Here is a 19,109-nt window from a genome sequence, read left to right as displayed (position 1 = left end):
AAAACATAAGCTTGGTATTTCTGTCATGGTGGTTCCTACATACTAATTTACTGCTTCACAAATTTCATTAAGCAAACTTTATGAAAAACAATTGATAATTTGTTGTGAGGGATGGCTTAGTGCAGTGCGATTGTTCTGCTAAATCATCTTCATAATTATCACATGCTAAGCAACTACAATGGTGAGATTTACCCTCTCTCTCTATATGTAATTAACTAGTGACTCAATACATAAAATATCTAAAGGTGTTCGTATCACAATTTTTTCTACAAATATAAATATTTTTGTTTTTTTAAGATGAATGAGTCATTTTTGTATCGATGTAAAAACAATCTCTCTAATTTTTAGATGAATAAATATTTTTGTTGCTATAGATAACTCTCCAATTCAAACACCAAGCACCTGGCCTTGAGGGTTTTGTTTTGTTTACGAAATCTTGACATTTATTACAGCTTTTATTGGCCATTTTAGTTCGCTTGATGGGCTGGATCATTCATTTGACCCAGTCCCGACTGTTCTTCGAAAGGCTCTGTCGCCGTTATTCTTTATTTTCTTGTAATTTCCTTTCCCCTTCCCCCACTTTGAAAAAAAAAAAAGCCACCTGGCCTTCATGTTGGAGGTCTTTGATACTTTAAATAAATTATCATATTCCTAATGTTCCATTCGTTTTGGCGTAAAATGTTTTCTAAAAAAATGTTCTCTATTTTTGGGTGTTGTCGGGCCTTGACCGGGATGCCCTGAGACCATGCCAAGACACCGACCCTGTCAAGATCCTACCATGACACCACTGGAACTCGGTCAGGACCCATAGGGACTCGGTTGAGACCCAACCAAGACACCGCCATGACTTGGTCGAGACTCGATCGAGAACTTGCTGGGACCTGACCAAGACACCACCAAGACCGGGTCGGAACATTGTCGTAGCTAACATTATCGTAGCTAATATGATTGATCGAAAATATATATATAATTCTGATTTTTCGTAGGCGCCTAGCAACGTCGAAACAAATGGAGCCTTAAACTAAAATAATTGCCAAATGAATAACTTATTTATGTTAATAGATATGATACTTAATTTTTTGTGGTAGCTCCTCATCTGCTCATCTATTTAAATATTCTATACACTTACACAATACCATATTAATTATGTACTGATCATGTGTTAGATCTATCTGATTTTATTTCCTGCAAAAGAAGAAAAGGTCCCAAGTGGCCAGGGGGTGTTGTCAAGTACTCGACAGTAAGAAGACAAGAGGCAAAGGTGACAATTGCAAGGAGTCAGACAAGATAACTATCAAGCAGCTTTCACTTCCTTTAAATCAAATATGGCATTAGATGAGCCAGTCCCAGATGTAGATGAACTTAATGCGAGTGAGTGCTCTCTCATTATTCTTTTGTCCCCATGCAACCACATAGATATGTGATATTTTATATTTTCTTGTATTAAATCACCATTTATTTTAAAAATCTGACCTCGCGATAGAAATAAGTAAATTTAATTATTTAATCAATACTTTAACGTCGTACTTCTTTAGTAGCTAATTAAAAGGTATGATCTTCAAAATTTCCAGGGACAATAAGATTTCAATACCTTGACACTTCTGTTCGTCTCTATCAAGCTGCCCTAAAAGGTGATTGGGAAGATGCTGAGGCCCTATTTGAGAAATATTCAGATGTCTTTCGTCGTCCCATAACAGAAGAGAACCAGACAGTTCTTCACATAGCAGTTGCAGCAGAACGTCCAGCTTTTGTAAAAGAGTTGGTGAAACGGATGAGTTCGGATGAAATGGCATTACCAAGCAAAAATGGAAACACAGCCCTTTGCTTTGCTGCTGTATCAGGAATCGTGTTAATTGCTAAGGAGATGGTGGAAGTGAACAAGAAACTGCCATTAATCCGTGGTATCGGTCGAAAGACACCACTTTACATGGCAGCTTTGAACGGACGTAGAGAGATGGTGTCCTATCTATACCCTCTCACTCCTTTTGAAGATTTGCAACCTAAAGAACGCATTGAAATCCTTGTTGCCACTATTTCTACTGACATGTATGGTATGTCCTACATCGATCTCACTACTATATATATAATTGGGAGTTTGGGAAAAATGTTAGGTGCTCTTGTGGTATTCTCCTAATCGTAAGTTGATATTATTTTAAAAAAAAACAAAAAAGTGGCCCTTATTTCTCTCAGATGATTTTTAAAAAATAATATTCATCTAGGACGAGGAGAATACTGGGAAAAACACCAGAAAAGCACTTAGAATTTCCCTTAAAATTGCACAAGACCAATCTTTCTTCATTACGGCATAACTTTGACTATATATGAGTTTTAGAAGTTGGATAAAGTACTGGTTTCTAGTGCAATATTACAGACCACATAATGATTTTTTTTTTTTTTTTTTTTTTTTTTATGGACAGATGTAGCATTGAAAATTCTGAGAAAGGATCGAAAATTAGCAACCGAGAAGGATAACTTCAACCAGATAGCTTTGCAAGAGTTGGCCAGAAAACCTTCTGCATTCGGAGATGAAAATCAGCTATCTCTATGGAAAAGATGCTTAAACTACTGTTAGTGTACCTCCCTAGCACAAACTTTCTTTACTTCCTGATATATATATATATAAAGCATATTCCCAACTAGTGACAATTTTACTCAAATCAACTTTGAATGAGAAAGTAGTCTTACTTGATCACATGAGATGATATTTAGATTATATATATTTACTTCCTAAGCTATGGGAAATTCTAATGATATATAATATTTGTAACTCTTTCTTGTATAGACATAGGGTGAAAGTACAGATTTTTATATTTTTCGTTTTTTTTTTTTTTTTAAGAAAAATGCTAAAAGTTAATATTTTTCTCATATTTGAACTCTGCAACCCCCAATGCAAGGATTCATATAGATGGGTCGCGGGGTCTCTGTGACCAAAACTCCTTATGGAGGGGAAAGTATACATGTCCAATTCATCTCCTTTTCCTCCTCTCCTGCTTTGAATAGAAAAATAAAATAAAATAAATACATGTCCAATTCAAGGTTGAGGTGGACGTCAACTCCATTTTTAAAAAATTTTGAATTTTTTAACTGAAGGACATGATTAGCTTTATATATAGTTGTTTCAGTTATCTATTAACGTGAAAGTTAACGAAGGTCTCGATTTACAAATGCTGCTAACACGTCTCCAATTTATCAAATTGAAAGTGAAGTGCGAAAGCACAAACGAATGGTGAAATAATTTCCTTAACTTTAATATAATGTCTTTCTAGGAATTTTGCTAAAATAATCACCTAGGTCCCCATCTTTGTTGACTATAAAATTGATATTAATTTCTTACCAAATGATTTTTCAACAGTTTTTTTTTTTTTTTTTTGTAATCTCAGGGTTCAAAGGGATGTCCAACAAAGCTTTGATGCAGATGTTAGCTCATGAATTGGTTAAACTCCTCTGGAGTGAGGTTCTACTATTGCCAAAAGACCAGTTCTCAAATCTAGTTGAAAACCATTCGACTTTACTTTTTGAAGCTGCAGAATTAGGGAATGTTGATTATCTAATTATACTTATACGCACTTATCCTGATCTCATATGGAGAGTAGACAAGAAAAAACGAAGTATATTTCACATTGCTGTTAAATTTCGGCAAGAAAATGTGTTCAATCTAATATATGAGATAGGTTCTATCAAGGGTATGATTGCACAAGAAATTGACACAGACGATAACACCATGCTTCACTTAGCTGGACGATTGGCTCCTTTAGAGAGACTAAATATCATATCAGGAGCAGCCCTTCAAATGCAACGAGAGTTATTGTGGTTTAAGGTTGGTATACAATTATATGATTTGAATATATTTTTCTTTAGATTGCATATTTATTGGTTGCACTTTCACTTGTCAATTATTTATGCCTCGATCATCATAGGAGATAGAAAAGATTGTGCCGCCTTCATACAAGAAGTTGATCAATAAAGAGATAGAAGATGAACCTGCGGAAACACCATGGGAATCATTCACAAAGAATCATGAAAAGTTAAAAGAACAAGGTGAAAAGTGGATGAAAGACACTGCAAACTATTGCATGCTTGTGGCGGCACTGATTGCCACAGTAGTATTTGCTGCAGCTTTTACTGTACCAGGTGGCAACAACCAAGAAATAGGAATACCTATTTTTTTGAAACGTAAGTGGTTTTTGGTGTTCTTCATATCAGATGCAATCGCTCTAGTCTCCTCTGCGACTTCGATACTAATATTTTTGTCAATTCTCACTTCACGTTATGCGGAAGAGGATTTCCTCGAGTCATTACCTGCAAGGTTGTTGTTTGGACTTACAACACTCTTCATCTCTATAGTAACCATGGTTGTAGCTTTTAGTGCAACCTGTTTTTTGGTTTATTACAGTGAAATGGCCTGGCTTCCAATTGTTATAATTGTTTCAGCTGGTGTCCCAGTTACTTTATTTGTTAGGCTACATTATCAACTTTGGGTTGATATTATCCGCTCAACATATTGGTCTAGGTTTCTTTTCCAACCAAATAAGCGTAGGCTATTTTAGTAGAAGATGTTGGTTGGGCAAGTTGTTGTGATAAATACTACCTAAATTAATGTATAATATTTGCTACGTTTTACTCGAAAGTGCACAAGATTAAATGATAGTATAGTGCGGCCAATACGAGATCATTCTCACGGAGATTGTTGATTTTATTTAGAATTTATTTTCTAAATTAAAATATCAACTTTGTTGCGAAATTGATATTATGAAAAAGAAATAAAGATAAATGAAAAGGTAGGATTTTGATATCCACCACTAGTAATGCTCAATAATATAACAATATGCCAATGTTCCAATCATATTATGAATACTTAAAGTTTGCTAACCTAAGGGCATGAGTGTATACTCCTTAAGTTATAGATTTCCCTAAGTAACGAATTAGGCATGGGTGTGTACTCTAACTCTTTCTTTCTTAAAGGATTTAGTATGGGTATCTACTAAGTTGTTCTTTAAGAAATCATAAATCTGTGGAAATCAACAAACACATGGAATCTAGGGCATGGGTGTCAACTCCCGGTTCCCCATGTTGATTAACCCAAGACTCTGTGAGGAGATTCTTTTGTTACTCTATTAAGGGTCTATTTGGGACTGCGTTTGAGAGGCCTAAAAGTGCTTTTAACACTCAAAAAGTCCGTTTGAGGAAAAAAGTACTCGTTTGGTAAAAAAATTAAAAACACTTTTAAGGGCCCAAAAAGGCTAAAAATAGTTAAAATGCACTTCTGACAAATGCTTAAAAATAAAGCTTTTGCCCAAAAGCTCTTTTTGACTTAAAAGCTCTATTGTTCAAACTCAATCCCAAACAGGCTCTAAGCCCAGGATTAGATCATCCAAATTGACTTAATTAACTAATCCATAATGCATTTAATGGCCAATCACACACATATAAGGAATTCAATAAAACATGAATTAATCAAGTTAAGCATCACAATATGATTATCACAAAGGCGCCAATATTAATATATTAAAGAAACATAATTAAGGCTTCAATCTAGCCCTACTAAAGAGTTTAGTTACACATATTAAAAAAAAAAAAACTAAAAGGAAAAGGGAAAGAAAGAACTCCTATAAGTAGCCTCCAAATTCTCCTCTCCAAAGTTGTCTCTTGAATTGTGTCCCCTAAATTGTGAGACTTAGAGGTTTATTTATAGTGCTTAGGAGAATCCTAGAAGCCCTACTAATCCTAGGAAATTCGCAGTCCAGCCTCCTAGTCCAATTAGGAAGTAATCCTAGTACAAATTGGAATAGGATTCGTCCACATATGTGTTCTTTTATTGTGGGACGATTTTGGCATAACAGAACTCAGAATTGGTAAAATTCTATTTCACAATGATTTGTATAATTTTGAGATAATTTTCCAATGCCACTAGAATCACCTCAATCGGATACTTAAGCTTAAAGTTATGGTCAAAATACCGAGATATGTGCAGAATCCAAATTTGAATCCAATCCGATTTTGACTCAAATTAGAGAAATTTTGATTTAATCATTTCCTTTATTTGATTAAACTTAACAACATCATCTAGGTCCTCTATTATGATTGGTTAAGCTTAACCATATCTTCTAGGTCTTCCCAATTTGCCCTTTAAGCTTGGAACTTTTTCGGAAACACTTTCTTTTCTTCCATGACCTACAAAAACACAGAAAGGAAATAAAATAACATAATATAAAAAGACTAAGAAATTAACAAGTGTAAATTTATTAAGGGATAAAATATGAATATTTTGGTACTTATCACACCCCCAAATTTACATATTGCTAGTCCCTTAGCAATATGAAACTAAAAACAAAATGAAAAATAGAAAACAAAAAGATAAATCAATCTTTCATGGGATGTACGATTGCATTTAACGTATGCAACAAGTCTTTTAAACCTCTAAGCATTCCCTAGAGGACGAGTGAAGTCTCGTGAGGGTTTTTCAGGAATGTTACTCACAAACATTATGCAAAGTTCATGTTATCCAAAATTGAAGTGTCACTCAAAACCATGATTTTCATTCATTGGCAAGTTTAAAAAGACAAACTCCATCCACAATGAATTGAAATTTTAAAGTCTAATTACTCACAAAAGACCAGCTAAATCATCACAAGTTCGAGACAGTGTAAAGTGAACTAACTAATTCCAATGTGCAAAGTCTCAATATCTTCAAAGTTCACTAAAATTCCCATCAAAATGAATAACTATGGCATAACTTTCCTTCTCTCTTTTTTTTTTTTTTTTTTTTTTTTTTTGGTCAGGCTGTGCAATGTTTGGTTCCCTTAAGCTTTCTAATAGACCCATGTAGCGAGTGTTAGGCCAATGACTCCCAAACCAGATGGTTTTAGGACATTAGGTGTAAAGACACCACTAAGGACTTACTAACTCGAGTCAAAAAGGCTACGAAACTAAGCTAGCTATGACATTAATCAAATCAAAATTCTCACCTTTTGACATGAACACTCAATGCTTAATGAGTCAAAAGGTCCAGTTACTTAGTGAAAAGATTATCAATGATCTTTTTTTTTTTTATACTTTTTTTTCTGTTTTTATATATATAAATATGCCAAAGTATCCATTTAATAAGTCATCCAGTTTTACCCAAAACATAGAAATATACACATTAGACATTCATGTCATACCCAACAAATTATGTGCTAATATGCTTGTGTAAGATCAGGTCAAACACGTAAATTCTCAATTGTCCAAAATAAGTAACCAAACTTAAAAACTCAATTATCAAATCATGTGTTCAAAATTTTAAGCTCACCAATAAAAATCAAATCAAAATTTTTAAGATCAACCAAAATTTTAAGACAAACATGAACATGCATTTTTTCAAAAATAGGACCAAGTGTGTGTAAAGTCTCTCCCATACCCCCCAAACTTAAATTACACATTGTCCCCAATGTGTGTATAACATAGAATGATCTTACCCGGAAGATGGATGAACTGTCTAGAATTACATTGCTCATAGCACACCCCTAAACTTGAACTAAAGCACACTTGTCCCTCTCAAACAAAACACTATAGTAACAAAGGAAAACAAAAACAAAACAAAATAAAAATAAAATAAACATGAAATAAAAACAAACAAAGAAATAAAAAGGATATGCTATGGGGTGCCTCCCCTAAGCACTAAGTTTAACGTCTTCAGCCAGACTGTTGTCCTCCTCTCAACCTTGAAGCACCAATCTTTTCTTCTCTTGCACCATAGAGAATAATTTTTTCCTCTAGCAGGGGGATTCCAATTGTCTGTAGATCGGGGTGGACTACTCTGAGTTTTCTCAAACAATTTCTCATCCGGTGGGGAATCATGAACTGGAATAAAACCTGAGTTTTCCTATCTTGATGTCCTCAATTTGCTCACTTGGCAGCTCTGATAGACTTCTCTCCTAGACTCTTGGTACTTCGAGAATAAGAGATGATGTTGAAGAATTCTCAGTGCTCTCTTCTTTTTCTCGATGTGCTTCTTGTGGAACCTCAGTTTGCTCCTCCTTCCTCTCATCCACTTGATTTTCAATCACTACTTCACTCCTTAGTGTGACAGCTTGCTCATGATAGTAAGTGCACTCTTCCTCCATGTAGTGGTTATTAGGATTGGCCACTAACTGACCTTGGCACTCTTCTTCTTCTTCTTTAAGTATGTCTCATATTTGCTTGAGGTGAGCCTCCATCTTTTCAAATGATTGTGTGCAAGAGTTCCCCATCCTTTCAAATGATCGCTTGCTTTCCTCCATTTAGCTAAGATGAGTTGACATCTCTTCTTTATAAGCAGCATGCTCTTTTTCTAAGGCAGCATACGCTTTTTCTAAGGTAGAACTCTTTAGAGGAGGTGGTTCTTCTTGGTATTGTTGATGTGGAGATGAATATGAATAATCATATATGGGAGATGGCACCTCTTCTTGAGCTTCTATCCTAAAAATGGATTACCTCAGACTCGGGCTAAGACAAGAATTTGATTGACCATAGAACTGTGGAGATGGCTCCTCTTGGTATGCCTCTTCTTTTCTTCTTTGAGAATATTGCCTTTCTATTTGCGGTGGGCCTTCATCTCCTCAATGTCTTGCCGTACTTTATTGGTCACCAAACTGATCATAGCTAACATCTTTACAGAAAACTCAAGAGGAGGTGGTTTAGCCTGATATCGCTATTGTGGAGTTGATTGAGAGGAATATGAATGATCATAGAACTGCGGATTTGATTGATGGTGCAGTTCATAAAATTGTGGAGCAGGATTTCCAGGAACTTGAGCATGCCATGAGAGATTTGACTGTTGGCTCCATGTTGGGTAATAGGAATCAAAATAGCTGTCGTCTCTCGGTCTAGAGAACGATGTGTTCATATGCCCATAAGAATGGTTAGAAAATTGCCTTGGTGAGGGACAATTTCTAACATGGTGATAAGGGTTATGGCAATATGAACATGGTCCATATGGTGTCGGAATGTTTTCCCACATGAGAACAAAAATAAAATAACAAAGTTAAAACTAAAAGGGAAACAAAATTAAAAATAAAGACTTACGAAAATGCAGACTCGAATGACCCCGCATGAAACAAAAGAAAAAAAAAAAAATCAGATCTATAATTGAAACAGTTTCTGTGTTGCTATCTAGATGTGCGATCGATCGCACTTGCTAGTGCCCTCGATCGCACTGGTATAAGTGCTCGAGCACACCTCCAGAGGCAGAACGTGAACTACTAAAAAATAAATAAATAAATAAAAATTAAAAAATTAAAACAAAATAAAGCAAACTAGGAAAAAAGTCTAAACAAAATTAAACAAACCCCGGCAACAGCGGCAAAAAATTGTTGTGCCAAATACTACTTAAATTAATAGATAATAATTGGTACGTTTTACTCGCAAGTGCACAAGATCAAACGATAGTATAAAGCAGCAAGTACGAGATCATACCCACGAGGATTGTTGATTTTATTTAGAATTGATTAAAATATCAAGATTGTCACTAAATTGATATTATGGAAAATAAATAAAGATAAATGAAAAGATAGGGCTATGATATCCACCACTAATCGTGGTCAATAATATAACAATATGTCAATGTTCCAATCATATTATGAATACTTAAAGTTTATCAACCTAAGGGCATGGGTGTATACTCCTTAAGCTATAGATTTCCCTAAGCAACGAATTAGGCATGGGTGTATACTCTAACTCTTTTCTTTCTTAAAGAATTTAGCATGGGTGTATGCCAAGTTGTTCTTTAAGAAAGCATATCTTTGAAAATTGACAAACACACGAAACCTATGGCATGGGTGTATACTCCCGATTTTCCATGCTGATTAACCCAAGAACCCGTGAGGAATTCTTTTATTACTCTATTAATCCCAGGACTCGATCATCCAAATTGACTTAAACAACTAATCCATACCACATGCATATAATGGCCAGTCACACACAAATGAGGAATTCAATAAAACAGGAATTAATCAAGTTAAGCATCACAATATGATTATCACAAAGGCTCCAATATTGAAATATTAAATAAACATAATTAAGACTCCAATCTAGCCCTACTAAAGAATTAGTTACACATAATTAAAATAAAACTAAAAAGAAAAGGGAAAGAAAGAACCAAAAACGACTCCTTGAAGTAGCCTCCAATTCCTCTCCCCAAAGTTGTATGGAATTGTGTCTCCTCAATTGTGTATTAAATTGTGAGGCTTAGAGGTCTATTTATAGGGCTTAGGGGAGTCCTAGAAACCGTAGTAATCCTAGGAAATTCGGAGTCCAGCCCCCTAGTCCAATTAGGAAGTAATCCTAGTACAAATCGGAATAGGATTCGTCCAAATTTGTGTTCTTTTATTGCGGGACAATTTTTGCATAGCAGAAGTCCGAATTAGGAAATTACTATTTCACAATGATTTGTACAATTTTGAGATATCTTTCCAATGCCAATAGAATCACCTAAATCGAATACTTGAACTAAAAGTTATGGCCGAAATATCGAGACATATGCAAAATTTAAATTTGACTCCAATTAGAGAAATTCAAATTTAATCCTTTCCTTTATTTGATTAAACTCGGCCACATCATATAGGTCCTCTATTATGATTGGTTAAGCTTAACCATATCTTCTAGGTCTTCCCAATTTACCCTTTAAGCCCAGAACGTTTCCGTAAATGCTTTCTTTTCTTCTATGACCTACAAAAACACAAAAAATATAAAAAGGAAATAAAGTAGCACAACATAACAGGACTAAGAACTTAACAAGTGTAAATTAAGGGCTAAAATATGAATATTTTGGCACTTAACACATTGCACAGCCTGGCCAAAAAGAAAAAGAAAGTTATGCCATTGTTGTTCATTCTTATGAGAATTTCAGTGAATTTTGAGATATTGAGACATTGCACATTGGAATTAACTGGAAGCTTCATATTTATATGTTAGTTCACTTTACACTGTTTCGAACTTGTGATGTCTTAGCCTGTCTTTTGTAAGTAATTAGACTTTAAAATTCAACTCAATGAGAAGATTGAGTTTATCTTTTTAAGCTTGCTAATGAATGAAAATCATGGTTTTGAGTGACACTTCAATTTTTGGATAACATGAACTTTTGTATAATGTTTATGGGTAACATTTCTGGAAAACCCTCACGAGACTTCACTCGTCCTCTAAGGAATGCCTAGGGGTTTAAAAGGCTTGTTACATACGCTAAATGCAATCGTACATCCTACGAAAGATGGATTTATCTTTTTGTTTTAAGTTTTCCATTTTGTTTTTAGTTTCGTATTGCTAAGGGACTATCAATATGTAGGCTTAGGGGTGTGATAAGTGCTAAGATATTCTTATTTTAGCCCCTGAATTTATATTTGTTAATTCCATGTTAGTTTGTGCAATTTTATTTCCTTTTTTTGTTTTCTATGTTTTGTAGGTCATGGAAGAAAAGGGAACCTTCCTGGAGAGTTCATGCATTAAAGGACAAAATTGGGAAAAGCCAGAGGTTCTGACAATGCGATCGATGGTAGGGGACCTGAGCTCGAGAGCACTATGAGAGAGCGTCAAGACGAGCGCAGGCTTGCTCTCGTGCGCACAAGAGGAGACTCAATCGCATTGGCACGATCGAGCACACACGAGCTGCGATCTAGCGCACCCGTGCATTGGAGAAAAGAATCAGATGTGGCGCCAGACCTCCTTTACTTCCAAAATAGGGTTTTTCTAATCCTAGTTGAACTAGGACTAAACTCTACGAAATTTCTAGGTTTACTATGGGTTCTAGGATTTCTCTAGGGCTACAAAATAGACCCTTAAGCTTCTTAGAAAAAGGGACTTTGGATACACAACTTTGGAGAGGAGAATTCGGAGGCTACTTCTAAGAGCGGTTTTTAGTTCTGTCTTTTCCCTTTATTTTAATTATGTGTGACTAGTTACTTTAGTAAGGCTAGATTGAAGCCCTAATTATGTTTCTTTACTATATCAATATTGGTGGCTTTGTGATAATCAAATTGTGATGCTTAACTTGATTAATTCCTGTTTTATCGAATTCCTCATATGTGTGTGATTGGCCATTATATGCATACGGTATGGATTAGTTATTTAAGTCAATTTGGATGATCGAGTCCTGGGCTTAATAGAGTAACAAAGAATCTCCTCACGGATTCTTGGGTTAATCAACATGGGGAACTGGGAGTAGACACCCACACCCTATGCCTCATGTATTTGTCGATTTCCATAGATTTATGATTTCTTAAAGAACAACTTAGTAGACACCCATGCTAAATCCTTTAAGAAAGAAAAGAATTAGAGTAGACACTCATGCCTAATTCGTTGCTTAGGAAAATCAATTGCTTAAGGAGTAGACACCCATGCCCTTAGGTTGGCAAACATTAGGTATTCATAATATGATTGGAACATTGGCATATTGTTATAATATTGAGCATGATAAGTGGTGGATATCAAAGCCCTACCTTTTCATTTATCTTTATTGCTTTTTCATAGTAGCAATTTCGTGACAAAGTTGATATTTTAATAAATTCTAAGAAAAATGAACAATCCCCGTGGGAACGATCTCGTACTTGCACCCTATACTACTGTTTTGATCTTGTACACTTGAGAGTTAAAACGTACCAAATATTCGTCTATTAATTTATGTGAAATTTGTCACAAAACATAGTTGTGCCCACTTCATCCCTTTCCCAGGAATTCGTGACTCCTTCGGCTTTTGGTTCTAGTGAGGAGTCTTAGGGCCACGTGGAATGCCTCCTGAAGAAAGCCATTGCTTATATTCCTCGACGCTCGAAATTCTTGGTGGAGGAGCCTGCCGTTATAGAGATTGTCGAGGATGATGGCAAGGCCATGCTGATTCCAGAAGAGGCTAAGTCTGAGAGTCCAGAGGCTTGTAGAGCCGAGCCCAATCCTTCTCAACTTCAACCCAAGGATACGGAAACTGCCAGAGAACCCGAAGGGATTCCTCATCAATGCGAGGTTGGATCCCACTCCCAAGAATTGCCTTGTGAAAATGAGGTTAATCCTTAGTTTGTGATGACACCAAGTCATACAGGGGAGACTCCTTGCTCGACCGAGGATCATTCCGCCGAGGCTTCTCAGCCGGCCGGTTCCTCGGTTAACCCGAGGACTTTGAGTTGGACGGTTGGCCCGCCCCTTACCGATTTGAGCCGGGGATTGCTGGGGAATCCTTTCAGTGCCTTAGCCAATATGATCCCCTTGGACTGCCTGAAGGGTGCTGGTGACAAGTCTCCAAGGGAAGTGATGGAGTGGAATATTTACTACCAATTGGTCGTAAGTGATCCTCATTCTCTTCCTCTGTTTATGCTTTTTTTAAATTGGCTCAATATGCTCCTCTTTTGCAGGGTATTATGAAGACACTATTCCTCTACTGCGACTTTAAGAACCACCTGAACCACCTTCAGAGCTCGACTTCAAAGACTGAGAGTTTGCTGAAGTGATTGGAGGAGTCCGAGGCTGAGAAAGCTTGGGTGAAGGAGCTTTGGCCCAACAAGAAAATGAACTGCTTCTCTCAGCTCAACAGTTGTCGCTCATGGAGAACAAACCTGAAAAAGCTAACTTGAAAGTTTCTAAGGCTAATTATCGGGCTGAGAGCCTAGAAGCTGAGCTCATGGCAATCAAGGAAAAGTTTGAGAAGCTTGGTGAAGACCATTCAATCCTCGGGGAGGAGCTCAAGCAAATTTTGGAGAAATGCACCAATGCTAAGCTGCAATGTATTTCCTCCGAAGATAGGATAACTTGAGTATCTTTGCAGCTTAAGGAAGCATAGAGGGAGGCCTCGGTGCAATGTTCGAGAGTTGAGAAGGCCGAGGCAAGGTCAAGGGGACTCAAGGAGAAGTTCCATCATGTGAAGGGGTAGCTTCGCCATTACAACGAGAAAGCTCGAAACTATTTTAGGCAGCTCTCCTTTGCTTCTTGAACAAGAGATCAAGGTTGGGCTCGAGGGTATGTAGGCTTTAAGACCTTTAGAGACTTAGCCTTCAACCCTTCCGTGCACATCAATCTTGACACGGCTTCTCCCAATGCCTTTCCTCCCGAAGATGAGGCATGCCTCGGTCAGGAGCAGATACCAAGAGCTCGGGGTATTAAAGAGTTTGGGTTCAATCCTACTAATGAATCCTCGAAACCTACTATAATCGCGGGTAGTGTTGGGATTTTCAAACATGAGGACGAATGATACTTTTATAATATTTGAATATTAATCAAAAAGTTCATTTTGTCCAAATTTGGTTTGCTTTTTGTTAAGTGCCAAAATATTCATATTTTAGCCCTTAAACTTATATGTGTTAATTCCTTAGTATTGTTAGTTTATGCCATTTTATTCCTTTTTTGTGTTTTCTGTGCCTTTGTAGGCCTTTGAAAGAAAAAGAAGAAAACCTAGAAGTATTGAGCTTAAAGAGCAAATTTGGGAAAAGCTGAAGGCTCTGGTAGTGCGATCGATCACAAGAGACCTGCGATTGAGCGCACTACAAGCAAGAGAACCAGACAAGCGCAAGGCGTGCGCGCAAGCAACAGCCTCGATTGCACCTGTGATCGAGTGCCTAACACATACGATCGATTGCAGTCCTGCGATCGAGCGCACCCATACACTAGAGAACAATGAGCTGTGGCCAGAATGCCCTTTCCTTCCATATTAGGGTATTCCAAATCCAACTTGTAATATGATTAAAACCTACGAATTTTTTAGGTTTACTAGTGTAACAAGGACTTCTAAAAAGCCTATAAATAGACCTCTTAGCTTCTATGAATAGGTGTGGAGAAAAGAGGCAAAAGCTCTGGAAAGGAACTGAAGGTTAGATCAAGAGGAGTTTGGATTTTTCTTCTCTTCCACCTTTTATGTTGTTATATAGTTTATATTTTAATTGGGGCTAGATTGAAGCCCTAGTCATGACTATTTATGATTTCAATATTGGCGCCTTTGCTACAATTATATTTTGGTGTATTTAACTTGATTAATTCCTGCTTTCTTGTATTCCTCATATGTGTTTGCCTAATCAACATATGCATGAGGTATAGACTAGTTATTTAAATCAATTTGAAAGACCGAGTCCTGGGTTTAATAAGAGTAACAAAAAAAATCCACACTGGGTTCTTGGGTTAATTAACATGGGGAACCGGGAGTATACACCCATGCCCTAGGCCTCATGTGTTTGTCGGTTTCCATAGATTTATGCTTTCGTAAAGAACAACTTAGTATACACACGTGCTAAATCCTTTAAGAAAGAAAAGAATTAGAGTATACACGCATGCCTAATTCGTTGCTTAGGAAAATCTATAGCTTAAAGAGTATACACCCATGTCCTTAGGTTGGCATACATTAAGTATTCATAATATGATTGGATCATTGGCATATTGTTGTCTTAATTAGTCTAATTAGTGGTGGATATCAAAATCCTAATCCGTTTTTAGTTTTAGTTTATCTTTTATTTTATTTCTTTATTTTAATTCAATCGTGACAATTGAATTTTATCTGTTTGATTAAATAGGAAATTACTTCTAAACATAATTTACCAATTCTCGTGGGAATAATCTCGTATTTGCCTACTATACTATTGTTTGATCTTATGCACTTGCAAGTAAAACATACCAAGTATTTGCCTATTAATTTAGGTAGGTAATTGGCACAACACTTTTCCTTTCCTTTTGCAATCTTCTAAAAATAAACTTTAAGTCTAATTTTTTGAATGCTTGGCCTCGGGAGAGCACCCTTGCGGTTGTATTTCACCGAGGTATTTTAGCCTTCGAATGAGCCTTCTTCTGAGGCTTTTCATTCTTAAAATGGGCTAAGTTCATAAAGCGCCTTTACGGCTATTTTTCTTGAATGTGGACCTCGAGAAAGCGCCTTATCGGCTATATTTCTCCGAGGTAGTCTAACCTTTGAACAATCTTTCTTTAGAGGCTTTATGTTCTTAATGGGTTAAGTTTGGAAAGTGCCTTTACGGCTATATTTCACGAACGCTAGCCTTGAGAGAGCGCCTTATTGGCTATATTTCACTGAGGTATTTTAGTGTTTAGAATTAACCTGTGTCCGAGATTTTAAACACTTTAATTGGGCTAAGTTTGGAAAGCGCCTTTACGGCTATCTTTCTTAAACACTTGGACTCGGGAAAGTGCCTTTACGAATATTTTTCACCGAGGTAGACATTAACACAATAATTTCTGAATATTCCTTGGATTAATACGATGCTTTTACAAAGTAAATTGAAATTGAAGCTAGGCAATTTAAACATAGTATTTCTTCAGATGCTTGGCATTCCATGGCCTCAAGAGTGCCTTGAGTGCCTTCCCCTCTCTGTCTTCGAGGTGATATACTCAAGCTCTATGCCATGCCATTACTTTGTAAGGTCCTTCCCAATTTGGAGCTAGCTTGCCCTTGGCTGGGTCCTTGGTGGCGATAGTAACTTTTCGAAAGACTAAGTCTCCCAGCTTGAAGCTTCAGTTCTTGACCTTTTGGTTGAAGTACCGAGCTACCCTCTCTTGGTATGCTGCCATGGTTACTTGGGCCTGGTCCCATCTCTCCTGCAGTAAGTCAAAATGTAGCATGATGCCTTCGTCACTGCACTCGGGCCGAAAGGTTTCCACGCAGAAGCTTACCGATCCAACCTCGACTGGGATTACTACTTCGGTCACAAAGGAAGAGCATAAGTAGTCTCTTCGGTTGGAGTCTTCTTCATAGTTTGGTATGCCCATAGGACTTCTGGGAGATCCTTGGCTCACTCTCCTTTGCGCTCGCCAAGCTTGTTCTTCAGCATCTTGAACATGGTCTTGTTGGTGGCTTCTACTTGCCCATTCGCTTGGGGATGTCTCGGGGATGAGAAGTAGTTTTTGATATGGAGCTTGGCACATCATTCTCGAAATGAGTCACAACCAAATTGCTTCCCATTGTCAGTGACAAATGCGTGTGGAATGCTATACCAACATATGACATTCTTCCAGAGGAACCGCTCCATGCATTTGGCTGTATGTTCACCAAGGCCTCCACTTCTGCCCATTTTGTGAAGTAATCTACATCCACCACTACGAACCGAACACCCCCCTTTCCTTGGGACAATGGCCCTACTATATCTACCCCCCATTGCGAGAAGGGCCAAGGTGAGGAAATGAAACTTAGCTCCTCAGGGGGTTACTTGGAAACATAGGCAAAGCGTTGGCAATTATCGCAAGTCCTGACCATTTTCATCGAGTCCCGACTCATGTTCGGCTAGTAGAAACCTGCTCGGACAGCTTTGTGTGCCAACATTCTTGCTCCCGAATGACTGCCACAAATGCCTTCATGAATCTCTCGGAGGATGTAATCACCTTCCTCCTTAGAGACACACTTGAGAATGGGTAACATGAAACCTCGTTTGTAGAGGGTTCCATTTACCATGGTGAACCGAGCAGCCTTTGTCCTTAATTGGACTGCTTTCTTCTTGTTAATTGGAAGAGTTCGCTTCTCCAAAAATTCCACCAACTCTTCTGCCCATTTTGGCATCATCTCTATTGCTAAAACCGTTATCTCCTCGTTTATAGTAAGCTTGAGTAGAATTTGTACTAGTTCTTCAGTTTCTTTCACACCGCCCTTGGTTGCCGAACCTATCCAAGCCAAATGATCTGCCTGTTCATTCTCTTTCCTTGGGATTTTGATTATACATAATTTTTTGAAAAAATTCTGCATTTTTTGTACTTTAGATAAGTATAGCTTCATCTTCTCCCCTTTGGTCTCAAATTCTCCTTGGATGTGTCCGAAAATCACCTGGGAGTCGCTTCGTATCTCAACGAATTCTGCTCCCATCTCCCGAGCCAAGCAAAATCCCGCTAAGACCACTTCATATTTGGCTTCATTGTTAGTAGTCTTGAACTCCAGCCTCAAAGAACTACGCAACTCTTCTCCATCTAGTGTTATCAACACCACTTCTGCTCCACCATTCTTCTTTGTGGATGATCCATCCACGTAGATCACCCATACTTCATCCCTCGACCATTCTTGTGTTTCTAGCAGATTGGTGAATTCTACCAAGAAGCCTTTGAGGGCCTGGCCTTTGATGGCGTTTCGAGGGACGAACTCAATATCGAACTCCCCTATTTTAATTGCCCAATTAGCTAATCTGTCAGACAGATCTAGCTTCCACATCACCTTCTTCAGTGGGTACTCGGTTAGGACTTTGATTGAATGAGCCTCGAAGTATGGACGAAGCTTTCTTGATGCAATGGTCAAGGTGAAGGCAAGCTTCTCCATTTGCACATACCATTCCTCGGCTCCTCTCAATGCTCGGCTGACGAATTACACTGGCTTTTGGACGCCTTCTTCTTCTCGAATCAATGCTGCACTAACCGCAATTGGCGAGACAAATAGGTATAGGTACAACATTTCTCCAGGAATTGTTCGGCTCAACAAAGGTTGGCTGGCTAGGTACTTCTTCAGCTGCTCAAATGCTTGCTCACACTTCTCGAACCGCTCAAATGCCTTTCTTAAGATCTCGAAGAAAGGGAGGCATTTGTCAGTTGACCGAGAGATGAACCTATTCAGTGCTACAATCCTTCCCGTCAGTTGCTGAAGCTGCTTCGTATTCTTCAGGGATTGCATGTCTAGGACTGCTTGGATCTTTTCAGGGTTGGCTTCGATTCCTCGGTTAGACACCATGAAATTGAGGAACTTCCCTGAGGAGACTTCGAAAGCACACTTTGCAGGATTTAACTTCATCCCGTATTGCCTCAACGCCTTGAATGGTTCTTACAAATCATGGGAATGGTCGAGCGGTAGCACACTCTTAACAAGCATGTCGTCGATGTAGACTTGCATATTTCTTCCGATCTGATCTCGGAACATCTTGTTCACCGGCCTCAGGTAAGTGGCCCCAGCATTCTTTAGACCGAACGGCATGACTTTGTAGTAGTACAAGCCTCGGTCCATGATGAATGCGGTTTTCTCTTGGTCAGCCTCAGTTTGTAGCCAGAAAAAGCATCCATGAAACTACAGGTATGATTGATGGTTCAGTTCATGAATTTGTGGAGCATGATTTCTAGGAGCTTGAGCTTGCCACGGGAGATTAGACTGTTGGCTCCATGATGGGTTATAGGAATCAAAATAGCTGTCATTCCCCGGTCCAGAGAATGATGTGTTC

The 19,109-nt window shown here is 37.8% G+C and overlaps 1 protein-coding gene across 1 annotated transcript; it reads left to right on the top strand.

Annotated features, from left to right (window-relative positions):
- The first annotated feature begins 1,325 nt into the window (after positions 1-1,325).
- LOC132167754 (ankyrin repeat-containing protein At5g02620-like) lies at positions 1,326-13,014 on the top strand. Its single transcript, XM_059578782.1, has 7 exons — positions 1,326-1,371; positions 1,572-2,051; positions 3,381-3,817; positions 3,918-4,306; positions 4,394-4,454; positions 11,414-11,482; positions 12,724-13,014. Exons 1-7 carry the CDS (start codon positions 1,326-1,328, stop codon positions 13,012-13,014), a joined length of 1,773 nt encoding a protein of 590 aa, XP_059434765.1.
- Positions 13,015-19,109: the final 6,095 nt, after the last annotated feature.

Source organism: Corylus avellana, chromosome ca1 (assembly GCF_901000735.1).
Source record: "Corylus avellana chromosome ca1, CavTom2PMs-1.0".
Taxonomy (NCBI): domain Eukaryota; kingdom Viridiplantae; phylum Streptophyta; class Magnoliopsida; order Fagales; family Betulaceae; genus Corylus; species Corylus avellana.
This window is presented reverse-complemented; position numbering and strand designations above follow the sequence as displayed.

Excerpts from the sequence above, each read along its gene's own strand:
- LOC132167754 (XM_059578782.1), top strand. The coding sequence starts at position 1,326 with ATGGCATTAGATGAGCCAGTCCCAGATGTAGATGAACTTAATGCGA. Across the intron at positions 2,052-3,380 it reads TATTTCTACTGACATGTATG|GGTTCAAAGGGATGTCCAAC; the intron begins GTATGTCCTACA and ends TTGTAATCTCAG. Across the intron at positions 4,455-11,413 it reads GTGTCCCAGTTACTTTATTT|GTCATGGAAGAAAAGGGAAC; the intron begins GTTAGGCTACAT and ends TATGTTTTGTAG.